The sequence below is a fragment of the Aegilops tauschii genome, chromosome 1, assembly GCF_002575655.3.
Source record: "Aegilops tauschii subsp. strangulata cultivar AL8/78 chromosome 1, Aet v6.0, whole genome shotgun sequence".
Lineage (NCBI taxonomy): Eukaryota > Viridiplantae > Streptophyta > Magnoliopsida > Poales > Poaceae > Aegilops > Aegilops tauschii.
Window position 1 is genome coordinate 462,891,853 of NC_053035.3, and position 18,934 is coordinate 462,910,786.

Consider the following 18,934-nt stretch of genomic DNA (forward strand, 5'->3'; position numbering starts at 1 on the left):
ACCAAAGACTTTGATCTTCATGGTACACCTACCCTGCCACAACCATTTACAGGGCTGAATTGTGGGTAAATGTGAATGCATGATTGTACAGAAGCTCTTGGCAGAAAAACATCCTGATTTGCCTGGGCATATCCAAACATCTGGCAGGTTAGGATCCCTGTTTAAGAACATAATCCAGCCTTCCAATACTTGCAACTCCAAGGCAGCCTCTTGAGAGAGGGGCAAGTAGAACATGGAAAAAAGATCATGCGATAGTAGGAATTCGCGCACTGATACCTTATCATCGTTGACAAAGGAGAATAATCTAGGCAACCTTCAACACAAGGGTCGTGAGGAACCACCAATGAACCAGGCATCAGTCCAGAAAAGAGCAGAGTCCCCCATGTTAATATGCACAGAAGCAATAGAGTGTAGGCATCATGAAGTTTGAGCACATCCCTCCACCAGAAGGAACCAACTGGAGTGGTAGCATGAGGGACACTGATGTCTACTACGCAACTTTATTTTGTAGACTCGTGTTGGGCCTCTAAGCGAAGAGTTCTGTAGGACAGTAGCAATTTTTCCTCAAGTGGATGACCTAAGGTTTATCAATCCGTGGGAGGTGTAGGATGAAGATGGTCTCTCTCAAACAACCCTGCAACCAAATACAAGAAATCTCTTGTGTCCCCAACACACCCAATACAAGGGCAAATTATATAGGTGCACTAGTTCGGCGAAGAGATGGTGATAAAAGTGTAATATTGATGGTAGAAATATATTTTTATAATCTGAATAAATAAAAACAACAAGGTAGCAAATAGTAAACGGGCACAAAAACGGTATTGCAATGCTTGAAAATGAGGCCTAGGGTCCGTACTTTCGCTAGTGCAATCTCCCATCAATGCTAATATAATTGGATCATATAACCATCCCTCAACGTGCAACGAAGAATCACTCCGAAGTTCTTATCTAGCGGAGAACGTAAGAAGAAATCATTTGTAGGGTACGAAACCACCTCGAATCTATTCTTTCCGGTCGATCTATCCAAGAGTTCGTACTAAAATAACACCAAATAATTTCATAATACTCAATCCAACACAAAGAACTTCAAAGAGTGCCCCAAGATTTCTACCGGAGAAACAAAAGACGAGAACATGCATCAACCCCTATGCATAGATTACCCCAATGTCACCGCGGGAATCCGCGAGTTGAGTGCCAAAACACATATCAAGTGAATCAATATGATACCCCATTGTCACCACGAGTATTCATATGCAAGACATATATCAAGTGCTCAAATCTATAAAAGTATTCAATCCGATAAAACGAAATCTCAAAGGAAAAACTCAATTCATCACAACAAGATAGAGAGGGGAAAACACCATATGATTCAACTATATTGAGTGATCCCATCCCTCACCCATCCTCCCCTTCATCTAGGTGAAAACCTTCGTCTTGCTTGGGGACGAATGCGGTGCTACAACGACGTCCCCTTTCTGATGGCGTCGTACATGGACCGTGGGGGTGGCTGCCGTGTTTGGATGTGCTAGTGGTTGCCGCATCGACTTTGTTCTCCAGTGTCGAAATTGGTGCGGTATCGACCCTTACCATTGTGTCGATCTGGTTCGCGTTCATTTCCCGCAGTGCACATCTCTTTCGTTGTAGTGCCATGGCGACAACATGTCTCTTGTGGAGCTCAATATGGTTTGTTCATTGATGATGTCCCTCCCTTGGTACTCCTAGTTGCCATGTGTGCATTCAGGCTCTTAGGGGGCGGGGCAGTTCAGCTGCCGACGGTGTAGCGTCCTTTCAAACAAGGATGACAAGGTTGTGGCCTTCTGCAGCGATGAAGACAGATGTCATCGTGGAGAGGTTGTTCATCATTCAACAGTGGACTTGGGCGTTTTCATTTCATATTGGTGTTTCCCATAAGTTTTGTGTACTTGTCTAGTGCTAGCTGCTTCGCCGGATGCATACCTCGACTGATCAAGCTCAGTTCTTTAGTTACATCTTGGTAGTTTCTTGTGTTCTTTTTCGCATGTATGTTGTCTTGTTTGCACCATGTATGTGCTCATGTGGTCGTTTTGCCCCAGATTCTTTTTATTTCTCTTTTATGTTGCTTGTAAGTGGTTGATTGTTGTAATTCTGGTCGGTTGATGCCTTTGTTAATTCATAGTTAGGCTAGATTCGAGCCTTTTCTCAGGCATGAACAAGAGACATAAAATGGGGAAGTCAAAGACACAAAGGGGAGAGGTCAAATGACAAGTCAAATTGTAATCTGATGATATAAGGGCTAAGGAAAGATGAATCCCACAAACCCATCCTGCTCATCCCTTATGGATCAATGCAACCTCTATATATGGACCAAGTGCACGGACCAGATAAAAGCAGAATGCACTTGCTTTTCTTTTATATTTATGGACAATTTAGACTTTAGTAGAACATACCAACTGGTATGCCCGTCCTTACTTATCGCTCCTATCAAGGGTATTGATATACTTTAATACAAGGTCCTCGGTCCTTTAATCCATCTCTTGTTTGAAAGAAGCGAGCTCTTGCAACATGTGAGACATAACTTTCTTTTAGACGTTCTGCTTAGACAATATAAAAAGCGAATTTCCCTTCAGGGTGCATGCCTGGAACAGAAATGTTCCGAGGAAAGCTTGTCTAGTGTCAGTGAGTCGATCGACACTTAACCAAGTATCAAATGATACTTGAGGCACACCCATCAACAGGGTTACACTTTGCTCGTTAGGAGAGTGGCAAAATCGGTTAAAAACATCGTTGTTCGACTCTGTCAAGTATACACTGGCACGTTAAATGGTAGTTGTATACACATGTTTTTCATGATTGCCGACGAAAGACGAATATTAGCCCTCTTCCTCCAACATAAATTTTCCAACCCGCCCCTTTCATATGTTAGCTGGTGCCTTTCGCCAGTCCTGGCCCTCCTCACCGTTGAGGCCATGTTATTTTTGTTTGTTATGCAAAAAGAGAATTGAAAAAATGAGTTAGAGGTTTAGGGGGGGGGGGGGGGGGGGGGTGTTTTTCGACAAAGAGTGAATTTTATTGGCTTAAAATGAAGCATCAAGAGAATACAAACACAATGAGCACGCCCAGCTTCTGCATAATTAGGACGCACATAGCTAACACTTACGCACGCACATAAGAACACGCTAGCAAATAGCAAATTCATATAAGACTAAAGCTATGTGTAGGCGATGAGAAAAAATAGAGCGATCAAATCCACCGCCTGCAAACTGCATCAATGGTCATATCCGCACCAACCATCTCATGACACACAAGAAAAATATCACCGATGTAGAGAGTCCTGGAATGATGTTTAGAGAGGCAAATTTAGAACACATAGTTGAAGTAGACCCCCCCACCACAGCGCGCGCACACACACACCACTAGATATTTTGCAGATAATATCTTACCTGTACATCTTACCGAACAAACATCATACCAGAGCTAACTCAACCGGTCAAGAGTAAAGTCTGAAATAAACCCTGAGGTTGTAGGTGCCGACATGAACAAACCCTCATCTCCAAATTCTTGAAGTTGGTACCCTGCATTTACATATCCCGGTCAATCCAAACCCTATATGAGTAAAATCTTGCTTATTCCAGTCGGCCTCTACAACCTCAGGGTTCATTTCAGACTTCACTCACCGGTCAAACCAAACGGAAGAGCGATTTGTGCAGTGGCACGCTCCGGCTGCCGTTGCCCTGCCTGACGCAATATTCAGTTAGTTAGGCGCCCACATTATTCCAGCATGCACGCAGCTGAACCTTCCGCCCAAACCTGCATCCCTGTAGAAACTTCCCAGAGCCGGATATGCAACTAATATCTAGGCGAATATCCAGTGTGTGTGTGTGTGTGTCTATCTATCCCGGCGCTGATGTAACCCGGCGGATTTGGACGAGCGTCATGGATAATAACCAACTGCACCGTGCGCCCAACCGATGGTGCTTTCCTGCCAACAACCTTGGCCAGCTTATGAGCTGCCGGACGGCGTGCGCGGCCGCCCAACTGCACAGTCGCCCCTGCCTGCCACTTGGACGATCGGCCCACGAAAGCTGGCCAGACCAGCTGTTTCTGCAGTGCAACGGAGCTGATCGGAGGTTGCAGAGCACGCACGTAGGTGCCTCTGCCCAGCTGCTTGCCACATTTGTCAGCAATTGCCAAGGGTCGCCACGGGATTACGGGCCCTTTTTTCGCTCGCCGTTGCTTCCAGTTTGAGGAACGCGTGCACGATCCATCCATCGGGATCGGGTAGATGGGGTGTGGTTGAATTGGGTTTCTGAGTTGTCGGCAGTGGAAACGGATGAGACGCCGTCGTTTTCATGCGTTCGTTCCGGTTGATCGACCAGCACATTGGTTTCAACTTTCAACTCCAACAGTTGCTGGAAGAAGGCAGGTGCATTTCCAGTGATGGAGTTTGTGGTACGTTCTGCTCATCTGCTCGACGCCGTGATAGCTCAGGCGATCTTGTGATGTACGTTATGATCTGATCTGACATCGTGTAAAAATGCGAAAGGAACAGAGGAAAGTGAAGCGAGAAATAGAGCAAATTTGGCATCTTCAACGACTTTACTGGTAGTATTTCTTTGTCACAGCTATCAACACTAACTACAGCCGGATCGCTAGCGATCGAATCCGGCGAATGTACATTTTCCCCCTCCTGCTGCTGCTGATTTACTAAATCTTCATCGGCTACTCCTACATTATGTACAACGAGCTCGCCGCCGGCGTCGAAAGCCTCGGCGTCAAACTCTGCTTCCAGTAGTAACGACGATCCTTCGTCCCGGAAGCCTTCGTCGTAATCGTACGCCGTCTCTTCCCACGGCGCCGCGGCCACCGGCACGGCAGCACCAACGACTCCAGCTTCTTCTACTCCTAATTCTGCTTCTACTCTTTCATCATCCCAAATATATACATTGGACCTCGCCTCCTCAGCCGGCGCGGTCGCCGGCGAATCGGGAACTTCACTGCAGGACTGCTCGGCCGGCGTCTCAGATTGGCAGCTCAATACATCGATCCAGCCGTCGTCGGACTCCCAGTCCGGCAAGACCGAGCAGAAGGCCGCCAATGCCCTCATCCTCTCGGCCGTGTCATCATCGGGCACGTTCTCATCCTCGTCGGCGTCGGATTCCCACATTGCGGCGTCCAATGTGCTCTTGGGGGAAACCCACTTGCCCTTCAGCTCCGCCGACTCGACGTCGGCGCCACAGCCGGCGAACGCCAAGAACGGGTGCTCCAGCAGCTGCTCTGCCGTCCACCGCTCGCCGGCGCACCGCCTGAGGCACTTGTCAAGGAAATCCTTGGCCTCCGACGACAGCCGCTCGGGCGCCTCCGGCACGGCGTCCGTGTACCCGATCAGGCGCACCGCCGCGACCACGTCGTCCATGTGGCTCCAGGGGGCGCGGCCGGTGGCCATCTCGATGACGGTGCAGCCCAGGGCCCAGACGTCGGCGGCCGGGCCCTGCTCCTCCCCCCGCGCCACCTCCGGCGCCATGAACGCCGGGGTGCCCCCAATCGGCCCCGCCGAGCCCACGCTCCGGGCGCACCCAAAGTCCGCGAGCTTGGCCCAGCCGTCGGCGCCGATCACCACGTTCCGGCCCTTGACGTCGCCGTGGACCATGGACTCCCCGTGCAGGTACGCGAGGCCCCTGGCCACGTCGGCCGCGTAGGCGCGGACGGCGCCTTCCTCGAGGCAGCCGCCGTTCCGCTCCACCTCGTCGGCGAGCGAGCCGCCAGGCGCGAACTCGAGGAAGAGCTGGTACTCCCCGCCGGCCTTGGACCGAGAGCCGAGGCAGGGGAGCACGTACGGGGAGCAGAGCGAGGCCAGGATGCCGCCCTCCCGCCGCAGCAGCGCCTGCGCGTCGGCGGCCCCGGCCGACTTGACCGCGAGCAGCTCGTCGCCGTCGCCGTCGCCGGCCGCGAAGAGCGACACGACGGCGCCGGACGCGCCCCGGCCGAGCGTGCGGACGCGCGTCAGCCGCCGCGGCCGGCCGGTGGTGCCCGGCGCGTCCTCCGCCATCCGCAGCCCCTCCTCCCTCATCCCCTCCGGCGTTTTCTTGGAAGATTGGACCGGTCTCGCTCGGAAGCCGACGATGATTATCGAAGTCTGTGCGCGCGCGCGCGCTGATCGATGCCTGGATACGAATGTGTTGTTGTTGCGGGATGGGGGGTGGAGGATTTGTATTTATGGCGCGCGGGGGAGTGCCAATGCCAAGTTCGGCGCGAGATCTTGCGTGCGGGGCTGGGTGCCGATGGCGGGAAAAGCACGTGAGGATTTCGCCATGGCGCGCGGGGCCGGGGTTTTCCTCGTGCCGGGAGGGGCGGGGCCTGACCTGTGGGCCTCTCGTGGTGGGTCCCACCTAAGGGAATGTGCTGACCGGCCACGTGGAACGGCCGGCAGCGCGAGTGGAAAACGGGGTCAAAGAGTCAAATGGGAAGGGAGGGGCCCTTTTTGCTTTTCCTTTTTTTTCTTTTTCAGAGAGAATATAGGAAGGAAGGGACTATTTGCTCGTGTGGATTTGGGAAGGGAGCTGTGAATTCTTGGGTGAGCCTAAAAGAGCAGGACGGGCTAAAATAAGCACATTATGAAATAAGCAATGGGGTACCTATTTTTTGGACTGCCCCCTCTCTCTCTCTTTCTCTCTCTCTCTCGCACGGGGCACGCATGTGCGATGACCCCAAACGCATGACAAAACTCCGACTTCCCTTTGACTTTCTTTTCCTTTTCGGTGTGCGGCTGTCTTCTTCCCGTTTCATCCAGGCCCCGACATAGCTCTTTTCATTTTTGTAGAGACGACACACATTGCTTTCACCATGCTCTATTGCTTTCCCATCAAGAGACATCGTTCATCGCCAATGGCTTTAGATGAGATATAAGTTATCGAGTTGACAGACGGGGGTGAGTTGAAAAGTTTGAACTTTCAAGATAAAAGGTTGGAATCCTCAAGGGTCGTCTTTTGAAGTTTTGAAAGTGGAATTATTTAAAATGAAAGGGACTCTTCACTTGATTTTGACTATTTTGCTAAAAAAATCAAATTTGGTTCAAAATTTCGTATTTATCAAAATATCCAAAAAAAAAGGGTGAATGCTACATGCGCCCATTTGTAATTTGGGAAATTTTGAGACTATTTGGAAATAGGATTGGGAGATGTTGATTTGCTAGAAAGATTCAAATTTGGTCTAAATTTTGATATTTTTCAAATAAAAAAATCAAATTTTCCTTTAACTTCGACAACATGATTGCGAGATAATGACTATTTTTCTATAAAAGAATGTTTAATATTTCACCATTAACTTTGAGTCCACCCTCCATTTTCTTTCTAGGTTCGCCAAGGAATTCCATGGAATACTACTGGACTAGGACAATGCACGTGCAATGCAATGGGATATAAATATTCTATTACGTTAGATTGTGATTTACCTACCCATATTAATTTGATTGTGTAAACAAATGTTTATCAAATCTTGCCTGTGATTTACCTTATATTTTTTATGAGAAGTTTGCTATGTAAATTAAAGTGAAATTGGTTCAGAAGATAAGTAAATTAAGGTGATTGATTATCATACGGGGAAGGTTGGATGAAGGGTTGATGGTAAAAAAAGTGAAACATAGAATCTTACATTCTTCTAAGCAAGTAGAGATAATAGCCACAGGATCATTTTCTCTTATGCAGGTTGGTATTGTTGCATTTTCAATCGATCTACTATTCCTAAATAGTTGATCTTCATTGACTCTAATTCTCTCAACATGCGGCCTTCCACCTCACCAAAATGTGTCATGTTTGCATCCACTAACACTATTTTGCATTCTCATACAATGCATGCATGAAACATTTCTACATTAAAAAGCACTAGCTTATGAATAAGATCATTTTCTTAGTAAATCTTTCATCTGAAAATAATCTATAAATTCTTGCCGCAACACGAGGGCAAATCACTTAGTTACTATAAGAAGAAAAGGGTGAGAGGCACGTACACCATAGTTGGAATAGCCTGATCACTGATCTAACATAGCCAATCTTGTTACATGAGCCAATAGAGTGAGGGTCATGTTACATCACTCTGGATGTTAGATGAATATAAAGTGCACCTAAAATAATACAACAAAAATAACATTAGCGGGAAGGGGGCATATTTGGGTCCAAACTTCATTTGATGGGTCATCTCTTATAGGTCATGAAATCCAAATACTTACAAGTGTGTAGTGTGTGAATGTAAAAGTGATACGGGAGTAGTATAAGGGCATCTCTAGGATCCTCAAATCTCCCGCAAGCGTCAGGATCTAACTATCTGGACGCAGTTTGCCATCCAACTACGTCCCGTATCGGTCCGCAGATCAGTCCGGAAGTCCGTTTTCTAGCAAACTAGGGGGCTTTGTAGGGGTTCATACACCAACCATGTAGGCCTCCGACACACCCGCCGCACCCAAAACCCCACCCAAAACCTTGCCCAGACCGCACGTCACCATCCTTCCGTCTTTCTCCGTATCCGTTATGTCTCTCGCCATCACCACCGCTCGGCCACCCCGACCGCCCGCCAACCATTGTCGGAACTTCGACCTCCACCGCTACACCAGGCCTCCATGCCGCTTGTCCTCCACCGGCGGTCCACACCTCTCGTCCGTCCATTGTCGCACAGGTACCATCCGCCCCTATGATAGTCAGCATGCCCAACAATGTCTGGTGAAATGCACGTGCTAAATATTTTTTCCTTTCCTTGAAGCAATGGATTTGGACATGGAATACATATACGAGCACTACGTTGAGTTGTCTGACGAGGAGGATTACACGAATGAAACGGTGATGATGCAGGTGGTCCTTGCAGACGCAAAGCAAGCGGAACAACATGTTTTCAGTTTCAAGGGATCGACCAAGGGTCATCGAGTGCCTAGTCCCAACAAGGCACGGGGCCGTGGACGACTACTTTGCCCTCAATGCGCTATTCGCTTACAATTTTTGCCAGCGCTTTCGGCTGCAAAAAATATCTTCGACCGCCTCTACCATGGCGTCTGGTAATTTGATGACTGCCTCATCTTGAAGAAGGACGCACATAGACTTAAAAAGAAAAGAGGCGAAAGTTTTTAGGCTAACTTTGGATACTGTTTATTTGGGGTCATCGCTGGAGATACCCTATGCTGACCCGCAACCGGACAATGCATCAGTCCACAGACAGGGGAGCCAGCTCATGGACATGGATGCTAGATCTAGCCGTTCAATGTTAGCCACTATATGTTCGCCAGTAAAGGGCAATTTAAAATTCAAATATGTCTGATCCATAGCGCGTACCGGATCACACCAGCGCCAGATCACATCATCGTCCGATCACATCCAAAAAGAGGCAAGTATGCTAGTTTTTACATGCCCGATCACAAAATAATATCATTCCAGCAGTCCGTGCATTTTGCCTTGGTGGACCGTCAATCCGAGCATCCACGCTCGATCTGCTGTCGCCCGCCGTGCAGGCCGCCTGCGCCATCACCTCCTTCTCTGCTGCCTTGATCTCCTCCTGCCCCCCACCCCTCTCCCGCTCATCCTTCTGCCGCTACAACATTTTGAAACAGACTACTTGCATGATCATTCTTGCATCGTCCTCTAATTCCACCACCTTCAAGGTGAGCATCTTAGCATCCTTCGAAGCGGCTGCGATCTCCACCTTCTTCTCCTCGAGCTTAGCCTTCCGGTATGAATGTTGTCCCAAAAGTTGGGCCCTTTTGCTCAGTGCCATGGATCTGATCGAAGCTAGTAGCCAACCATGCATCACAAAACAGGTCGTCCCCCGCATGTTGAATCTTTCTCCGCTACCCCTCTTCTTTGAATCGTCATCAAAACCATACAGATCATCCTCCTCGTTGTCCTCCTCCTCATCACCATGCTGTCGAGCGGCCCAATCCTACTGTTGTGTGTGCGCGCCCAGCTCGGTGTAGTCCTGGTGCGTGCATGAGGGAAGAAGAGAGTGGGAAAAAGGATAGGAATTTGGCGGAGAGTGGCAGGATGGAAAAAAAGAGTGGGGGATTTTGTCGCGGAAACAGCGCGGCCAGGTACAAAAGCGCGGGTTCCGCCTCATTTGGTGGCCCGGGGTGTCTGAATCCTACGTGACTCCCAGCTCCCCCCCCCCCCCCCCCCCCCCCTCCCGCGTGTGCTACCGTATAGATGGGGGCAGCGTTGGATGACTTACGGAGTGGGTATAGGCGGTTTGGGAGTCGGCATTGGAGATGCCCTAAGCATGTATGAGCAAATGTGCATTATGTATGTCGATGATGGTGGTAGTTGGATGGTCTAGGGAACTCGACGTAAATAGTTACCGTTCTGTGCTGAGAACTGAAAGATGCAACGTGGCGATCAGAGCTGGGCGATGTATGTTCCGAAATGGAACTAGCGTGGGAACGACAGAGACCAAAGTCCTCACGCTCCCGCCAAATCCTGGTACCACTACGACTGTGGTCAGTTTTGCTCGGACGACGCAAGCCCGCGACACCATGCATGGACGAGCCGTGGTTGGTCGCTGCCGGCCCCGCAAAGCGCAGCATATTTCCGTCGACCCGCCGCCGCGCCTGCTGCTGCCATCTGTTCCTCCTTGCTTTCCCTCGGTAGCTCTCCGGCGACTGCGAGCTGGCGATGCGCAGGTCGGGTAGGTGCGCTGGTGCAGACGTTGGGGGATCGTCTTGCTCGTGGCGTCGACAAGTGTGCTACGCTTTGCTTGTTGGCTCGTTGCCGCTCGCTCTGCCCCTTTCCTGTTGTGGAAGCGGAATGCACTACACTTGTCCTCCCAGCGTCAATGCCCATAAAAAACACCGCGCCGGGTGCGGTGCGGTGCGAGTTCTCGGCCTGCAACTGCAAGCCAGCCGGGTCAGAGACGCGTCGCCGTGAGGGGTTCTGGCAAGCATAACAATAATCGGCACCGTCGCATTGACTGGTGTTGTACACGGTAACATAGGCATCAGTCCCACTCAAAAGAAAATTTACATAGCCATCAGTGATCAGTTGTGCCGGGACTAGCAGTGCTATTTTTCTAAGCGGCAGTATTGAGTAAGTTTCGCTGTCGTCAACTGGTGTGCTCCATCTGGCTGCCCTTTTTCTGCATTTTAAAATAACTGATCCACGCGTACGGCATCCATAATAAAAATTATAAGCAACGGCAGCTGGAGTCAGCTCCGTCGATCTGTCGGTCGGTCCTTGTTTATCCCGTGCCGGTCCTGCGCACCAACAACGGCCTAAACAAACAACGACGGCCAGAATAGCCATGTGGGCAGGGCGACTGGCAGCCGTGTGGTGTCGCCCGTGACAGCCGTGACAGGAGGAGACGATCGACACGATACAGGCGTAAAGTATTGAGGTGTCGCAATGCGCGGGCGCTTTTTTTTTTTTTATAGAACTCGCGGGCGCTTCTTTTAGCTCCAGAATCAATACAGTTGGCGCGGCGCCTCTGGATCGACGGTAATATATCATGGAGAGCTAGATCATGTGCTGTTTGGTGGGCTGAACCCCGGCATTTTATTTGCACAGCAGACGTGGTATATGAAATTTGCAGATTGGCATTAAACTATAAAAAAATATAGATACGCCCGGACCGGAGCGCCCCCGCCGGCCGTTTCCCGTTCACTCTAGCGCACACCCTCTTCCACGCCGGCCGTTTCCCGTTCACTCTAGCGCACACCCTCTTCCCCGCCGGCTGTCTCCCATTCACTCTAGCGCACACCCTCTTCCCCGCCGCCGCCACCAGGGGCGTCGTAGGCAAAGCCTGTGTGCCGCGGCGGCGTTTCTTCTCAGCCAGCGATTCGGTCAGGACAGCGGCGGTCCGTGATGGCCGGATCTACAGCAGTGGTGCGGGGCAGCGGCGGCGGCCAGGCAGGCGGCGACGTACCCACTCCCCTGGGATCGACCCGCATCACGAGGACGTCGGGGACTCCGGCCCTGGGCGTGGCGGTGGTGGCCAGCTCCTTCGCCGGAGATGGTCAGCCCGAGGCTGGGTGGTCGGATCTCCAGATCCGAAATCTAGTCCCAGCTGCGAGTTGGGGAGACAGAGATGCCGGTGAAAACCGAGCCGATGGCGGGCGATGGCGGCGTCTTGCGTCGTTACCTTGATGAAGGCATCGTCGTGTAACTTCTGTCGACCCACTCGCGCTGCTTCGGTGGAAACCCTAAGATCTGGTCATCCAGATCGAACGATGGCGGTACTACGGTGTCGTTACTCTCTTGGGAGCATCGTTTGTGGAGCAGCGCTGGAAGACAGAGGCAGGAGGTGGAGCGGCTAAGTCTTGCACGGAGCTTCGGTGGAGATGTCAAGTCATGCCTGGCCGACAGGTGCTACGTTGTGTCATGCCTGGTCGGCAGGTACTATGCACGACAGATCTTCCAGAGTCGTCGCGTCTGGATGAATGCGCGCAGGGCAGTGGCGCCGTTGTGCGTCGTGGTGGCGTCGACGGATGTCTGGACTGAAGGAAATATGCCCTAGAGGCAATAATAAAGTTATTATTTATTTCTTATTTCATGATAAATGCTTATTATTCATGCTAGAATTGTATTAACCGGAAGCTTAGTACATGTGTGAATACATAGACAAACATAGTGTCACTAGTATGCCTCTACTTGACTAGCTCGTTGAATCAAAGATGGTTAAGTTTCCTAGCCATAGACATGAGTTGTCATTTGATTAACGGGATCACATCATTAGATAATGATGTGATTGACTTGACCCATTCCGTTAGCATAGCATTTGATCATTTAGTATGTTGATATTGCTTTCTTCATGACTTATACATGTTCCTATGACTATGAGATTATGCAACTCCCGTTTACTGGAGGAACACTTCGTGTGCTACCAAACGTCACAACGTAACTGGGTGACTATAAAGGTGCTCTACAGGTGTCTCCGAAGGTACTTGTTGAGTTGGCGTATTTCGAGATTAGGATTTGTCACTCCGATTGTCGGAGAGGTATCTCTGGGCCCACTCGGTAATACACATCACTATAAGCCTTGCAAGCATTGTAACTAATGAGTTAGTTGCGGGATGATGTATTATGGAACGAGTAAAGAGACTTGCCGGTAACGAGATTGAACTAGGTATTGAGATACCGACGATCGAACCTCAGGCAAGTAACATACCGATGACAAAGGGAACACCGTATGTTGTTATGTGGTTCGACCGATAAAGATCTTCGTATAATATGTAGTAGCCAATATGGGCATCCAGGTTCCGCTATTGATTATTGACCAGAGAGATGTCTCGGTCATGTCTACATAGTTCTCGAACCCGTAGGGTCCGCACGCTTAACGTTCGTTGACGATATAGTATTTATGAGTTATGTATGTTGGTAACCGAATGTTGTTCGGAGTTCCGGATAAGATCACGGACATGACGAGGAACTCTGGAATGGTACGGAGATAAAGATTGATATATGGGATAATAGTGTTTGGTCTCCGGAAGGGTTCCGGAATTCATCGGAAGGGGTTCTGGATGTTTCCCGAAATGTTTGGGACTAGAACACTTTATTTGGGCCAAAGGGGAAAGCCCACGAGGCTTTTGGAAAGTGCAAAAGGAAGTTTTGCGGAGACCAGAGGCTAGACGCCAGGAACCCTGGCGTCTAGGGGGTAGACGCCGGGAACCCTGGCGTCTAGCCCTGGAGTCCGAGAAGGACTCTTGCCTTTCGGGCAAAACCGACTTTGAGGAGGCTTTTACTCCAAGTTTCGACCCCAGGGCTCAACATATAAATAGAGGGGTAGGGCTAGCACCCGAGATACATCAAGAAACACCAAGCCGTGTGCCGGCAACCCCGTCCCCTCTAGTTTATCCTCCGTCATAGTTTTCGTAGTGCTTAGGCGAAGCCCTGCGGAGATTGTTCTTCACCAACACCGTCACCGCGCCGTCGTGCTGCCGGAACTCATCTACTACTTCGCCCCTCTTGCTGGATCAAGAAGGCGAGGACGTCATCGAGCTGAACGTGTGCTGAACGCGGAGGTGCCGTACGTTTGGTACTTGATCGGGACGGATCGTGAAGGTGTACGACTACATCAACCGCGTTGATAAACGCTTCCACTTATGGTCTACGAGGGTACGTAGACAACACTCTCCCCTCTCGTTGCTATGCATCACCATGATCTTGCGTGTGCGTAGGAATTTTTTTGAAATTACTATGTTCCCCAACATGGACTGGCAAGGATGATGCGGATCTCTATCCTGAAGATGGATCAACGGTCGAGGATTATGGCGGCTTATGGCTTCTAAAACGTGTGCATGTGGTGCGTGCTTTAGGTCTGTTGCACCGACTGTTCGTCCCGATAGGTTATGTGGATGGATCAGCGACGACGCCGGTTTTAGATATGAGGGTGAGAGCACTCCACATTATCGAGTTTGTAGGTGTGAGTGATGGCTTCGGGTGGTTTGATGTATTTTCTTGTCAGACCTTTCTGGAATAATTAATAAAGATGGTTGTATGCGTCGATTGATGCAGATGCCGGGGGTTTAACCTCCTTTTCCAAAAAGAAAGATACGACGGAGACGTATCAGGCGTCAACTTGCTCCGTCGGGCTAGGCGAGGGAGGTGGAGTAGCGAGGTGTCTCGCTCGTACCCGCCGGGCTCCATGGGCCACCCAGCCGGTTCTTATGTCGGAGAACTGCTCTTCCGGCTCATCAGATGCCATCGAAAGATTGGAGAAAATGGTTGAAGGAGAGATGGGGAGCGGCGGAGTGGTGCGATTCTTGCCCGACGTTTGGCCTCGTTTATATAGAGGGCGGACAAGAGGAGCCTTCCCGGCACTGCATTTAAGGTCGACCCGCTTGTGAACGGACGTGTGGCCGGAGTAGATTTTTCGGCTTTTCACACGGGTTTAATGAATGCGTTTGAATGCGGCGAGGAGGCGTGTTCAGCCAGGCGTGTAGCGACCGGCGCCCTCGGCCAGCCGCCACTTCACTGGCAGAGGTAGTGAGAGGTCGCGTCTACCCTGAACCGCCTTCAATGTGGAGCGGCGCGCTCTATAGCGGCATGAACGCGGGCAGCTGACGCGGGGCAGGAAGTGCGCGCGGGAGGGGGAAGGGGTTTTTGGTGGGCCAGGGCGGTTAGGAGCGGACGTGACAGCAGTCCGGACTCCCACAAACCTCCCCACGTTTGTCTCCGATTTGCGGGAGAAAACACGTTCGGACCGTGCCACGGACCGATACAGTCCCGTGTTGGATGATTTTCGCGATCCGGACAGCATGGTCCGGACGGATGCGAGAGGTTTAAGGGTCGGCGTTGGAGATGTCCTCAGAATCTGAAAATGCATGGCAGAAAATTGTAAGACTGAGATGTCAAGCACGGCGACAACGGCACATCAAAATCAGTGGTCGTCCGCTGGTCCAGAAATCACGATATAAATTTTAATGTGTTTTGTGGTGCTTTGTATTTCTGGTGAACCCGGATCATTTTCAAGAGAAAAAAGATGTCATAAACTGTATATATAATCCTACAAGATTTTAACACACAAGAGTTCTACAATATGTGCCAAACCTTCGAAGAATCCTAAAAAAGAAATCCTACAATTCAATTCAGAAAAAAGAGAAGAAATCTTAGAATACGAAGAGGGCCTTGTAGAATGATTTTCCGCAAAAATAAATAAACAAGAAGACTGAACTGAAGCCAATCAAATCGAATTAGTTCTGTTGACACACGAACACGTCACGTGTACCCTCGATGCCGGGGGTGATGCACCGCAGCTCATGTCGAAGGAGACTCGACCGACAGCGCGATACGCAAGACAGTCGACGGGCGCTTTTGCAGACCCGAAAACCCCACACCCCCGGGAGGGACCCCCTCAGGGAGTGCGGCGGCTATGGGCTGCCCTAGGTCGATTCGCTCGCCCCTAGAGCCTCGGGATTCGCAGCTCTCAAACACGAAGAACAACGAAGAACGAGAGAGAAAAAACGGTCATATGTTTTCGGATTAAATTTTCTGGCCGACTGTTTATAAGGTCTAAAACCGACCTTTATAGGCAACCGATGCTCCACTAGCTCTCGGCTTAACCCTGGCATCTCATGATATTCCCATGCAAAGCAACAAACATATTCTTTCAATAGCTCGATTAACTTAGCCTTACAATCAGCTTTCAAATTTTTGTTTATAAATGTCAGTCAAGTGACTGAACCATCTCCAATATCTACCTCTTCTAACGGATCGGCTGATGTAAAACCTTGTCCAAGTTTATCCATGTCATCCAACTCCTCTATAGACTCATACACATCGTTCTCACTGGACCGATACTTTACAAGACGTTTTTGTAACCACTCGGAATTAGGATCCATTTAAACATATCATACCTTGGAGCCGATTGCATTCAGTCGGCTTTAAAGAGACGGGCACAAAACCATTCTTGGTCGCGCTGAGAAAATCAAATTCTGATAAGTCACGTCCCGTCAAGCAAGTAGCATTGGGATGTTGCCAATCCACCGATGCATCGACCAAAGCAACACAGGCCGAGTTATCCGCATGAATGACTTCCACTTCATCATCAACCCACTGAATAAAAAACTGATGCATAGTGGATGGCACGCACTGGTTTGCATGAACCCAATCACGGCCTAGTATAACGTTGTAGTTACCTTGCACCTCAGTGACAAAGAATGCAGTAGCCAAAGTTTTGCTTCCGACTGTAAGCTCCACATACATTACACCTTTGGCTTCAGTTTTCTCTTTGCCTTCAAACCCGTTGAGCACCATATTGGTCTTGATCAATTCTTCATCAGGCAAACCCAATTTCTTGAAGACCGAATAGGGCATAAGATTTACCACAGCACCTCCATCAACAAGCATCCGAGTGAGCGGCGACCCACTGATATGACCTCTGAGATATAACGGTTTCAGATGCGTTACTGGTTCTTTTGGCTTCTTGAATATTGCATTTTTAGGGCCAAAATCCAGCTGAGCCACTTCCCCTTCCTCATCTACAACACGAAACTCAGCAGGTAAGTAATGCACCATATTGATATCCATACCTTCATGAACCGGCGTAGACTCATAGTCCAACATATCAGCCTCCTCCTCGAGTGCATCCACCGATTCTGAAATTTGTCCGAGTGAAGAGGAAGCAATAGGTAACATAGACGATGCAATGATTGTGTCGTCCTCTTTTGGTAATGTAGGTGCTGCTGTGATAGGTGTAGAAGCCACTGCATCTTGTATTTGTTTGGGCCTCCATAATTGTTTTGTAGGTACCATAGGTCGAGTGTCATTGAACAACTTATCCCTTTGCTTCTCGGCCTCTTGTTCTGCCATCTCTTGACTCCTTAACCTCTGTAGTTTCCTTTTTTTGTGTCTTTGTTAGCCCTGGAGGACACCACTTTGGCTGTGTGTATTTAGGATCTCTCGTTTTTACTTGGCTGGTGCTTGCTTCATGGTCATTAGCCGAGTGCTTTGGCGCAATAGCAAGTATCAGCTCAGTCGGATTGCTATGCACAATCAGCTGCTGTATGGCGAATGTTTTGGTGCCCAAGATAAGTGAGTCGGCATCCATTTTCTCCTTGCCTTTTCCCGACTCAACCGCTGCAACACTTGGTGATTTAACACGCCATTCTTTTCGACTTTCCAGATGCATGAAATTTCCACTCGGGCACACCTTTTTACTCTGATGGAATCCACTCGGATGAATGTCACTCGGATGGAATTCACTCGGATGAGATCTACCCATCCACATTTTTTCACTCGGATAGCTCCCCCCTGAGTGCATTCTTACACTAGGATAGTTTCCACTCGGTCGCATATTTTGACCAGCCGTCTGATAGCCACCAATGTTCGGTCGGCATCTATATGAATAGTCAAGTCGATCCCAAACAGATTGCGTATGCTCTTCTGGAAGCAGCACCCTTGGTCCACTCGGTTTCATATACTAACTGAACATATCAGCTGATGGTGACCTTGGTCGCTTCAGATGAGTCGGCCGATTAAAGCTAGAACCGACCGACTGGTTGGTGTACTTGGACAGCAACATATCAAAAGTTGGCTTGATCCGCTTGCGCTGTACTCTAACTTCATTCCTTTTCCACTTGCCAACTTCTGGACTCTTGGGCTTGACAAATCTCACACGAGCATTTTCTTGCACTTGTAGTTGCCCCCCGAGTGTAGGATTCTTGATGGTAATTTTGATCACTTCCTTGCCATCGGGTTGCTTACCAAGCACAACCTGTCTCCCCAAGACCTTGTTGTCCTCCTTGTCTTTCCTGGGCTCACCAACAATGACATTAGCTTTATTAGCAGATCCGGCTACCTCCGGCCGAATGAGTAGCTTCTTCCTCTCCAAATCCATGGTATTCATTGGAAAAGGCTATTTATCAACTTGCATCTCAGAAAAGTTCAATCGTCTGTCATTAATGGCCGATTGTATCTGTCATCGAAAAACATTGCAATCTTTAGTAGCATGAGAAAAAGAATTATGATACTTGCAATAAGCACGCCGTTTTAGCTCTTCAAACGGTGGAAAGTATGAGATATTCTAATAATCTTAGCCTGCATCAAAGCATCAAATATTCTATCACACTTAGCAATGTTAAAAGTAAACTTCATCTCTTCATCACGATTCTTATGAATCGGTTTTAGATCATTGCAAGTAAAGGGTTTGGCCTTAGATGGCCAAACAAATTCAGAAGAAAAAACATCACCCTCATCGTCCGAGTGATCACTATCATATTCCACCATATTCATCTTTGGACGATCGGCTTTGTATCTATGCACTTCTTTGAGGTCTTTGCTTCGGCTTTCCTGAGCCAAAGCCCTTTGTAAGACTTGGTTGATATTTAAGAACTCATAGCCTTCTAGCTTTTATCTAATGGGAGTTCTCAAACCACTCAGCACTAGGTCCGCCAAATCCCTCTCGGTTATCACCAAACTAAAACACCGGTTTTTTATTTCTCTGAATCTCTTGACAGAATCGGAGACCGATTCATCATGCTTCAGTTTAACCGATG

The 18,934-nt window shown here is 49.2% G+C and overlaps 1 protein-coding gene across 1 annotated transcript; it reads right to left on the bottom strand.

The window, feature by feature from the left end:
* Positions 1 to 4,357: 4,357 nt before the first annotated feature.
* On the bottom strand, positions 4,358 to 6,148 carry LOC109744000 (mitogen-activated protein kinase kinase kinase 18-like). Its single transcript, XM_020303093.3, has one exon. It carries the CDS (start codon positions 6,044 to 6,046, stop codon positions 4,373 to 4,375), a length of 1,674 nt encoding a protein of 557 aa, XP_020158682.1. The 5' UTR covers positions 6,047 to 6,148; the 3' UTR covers positions 4,358 to 4,372.
* Positions 6,149 to 18,934: the final 12,786 nt, after the last annotated feature.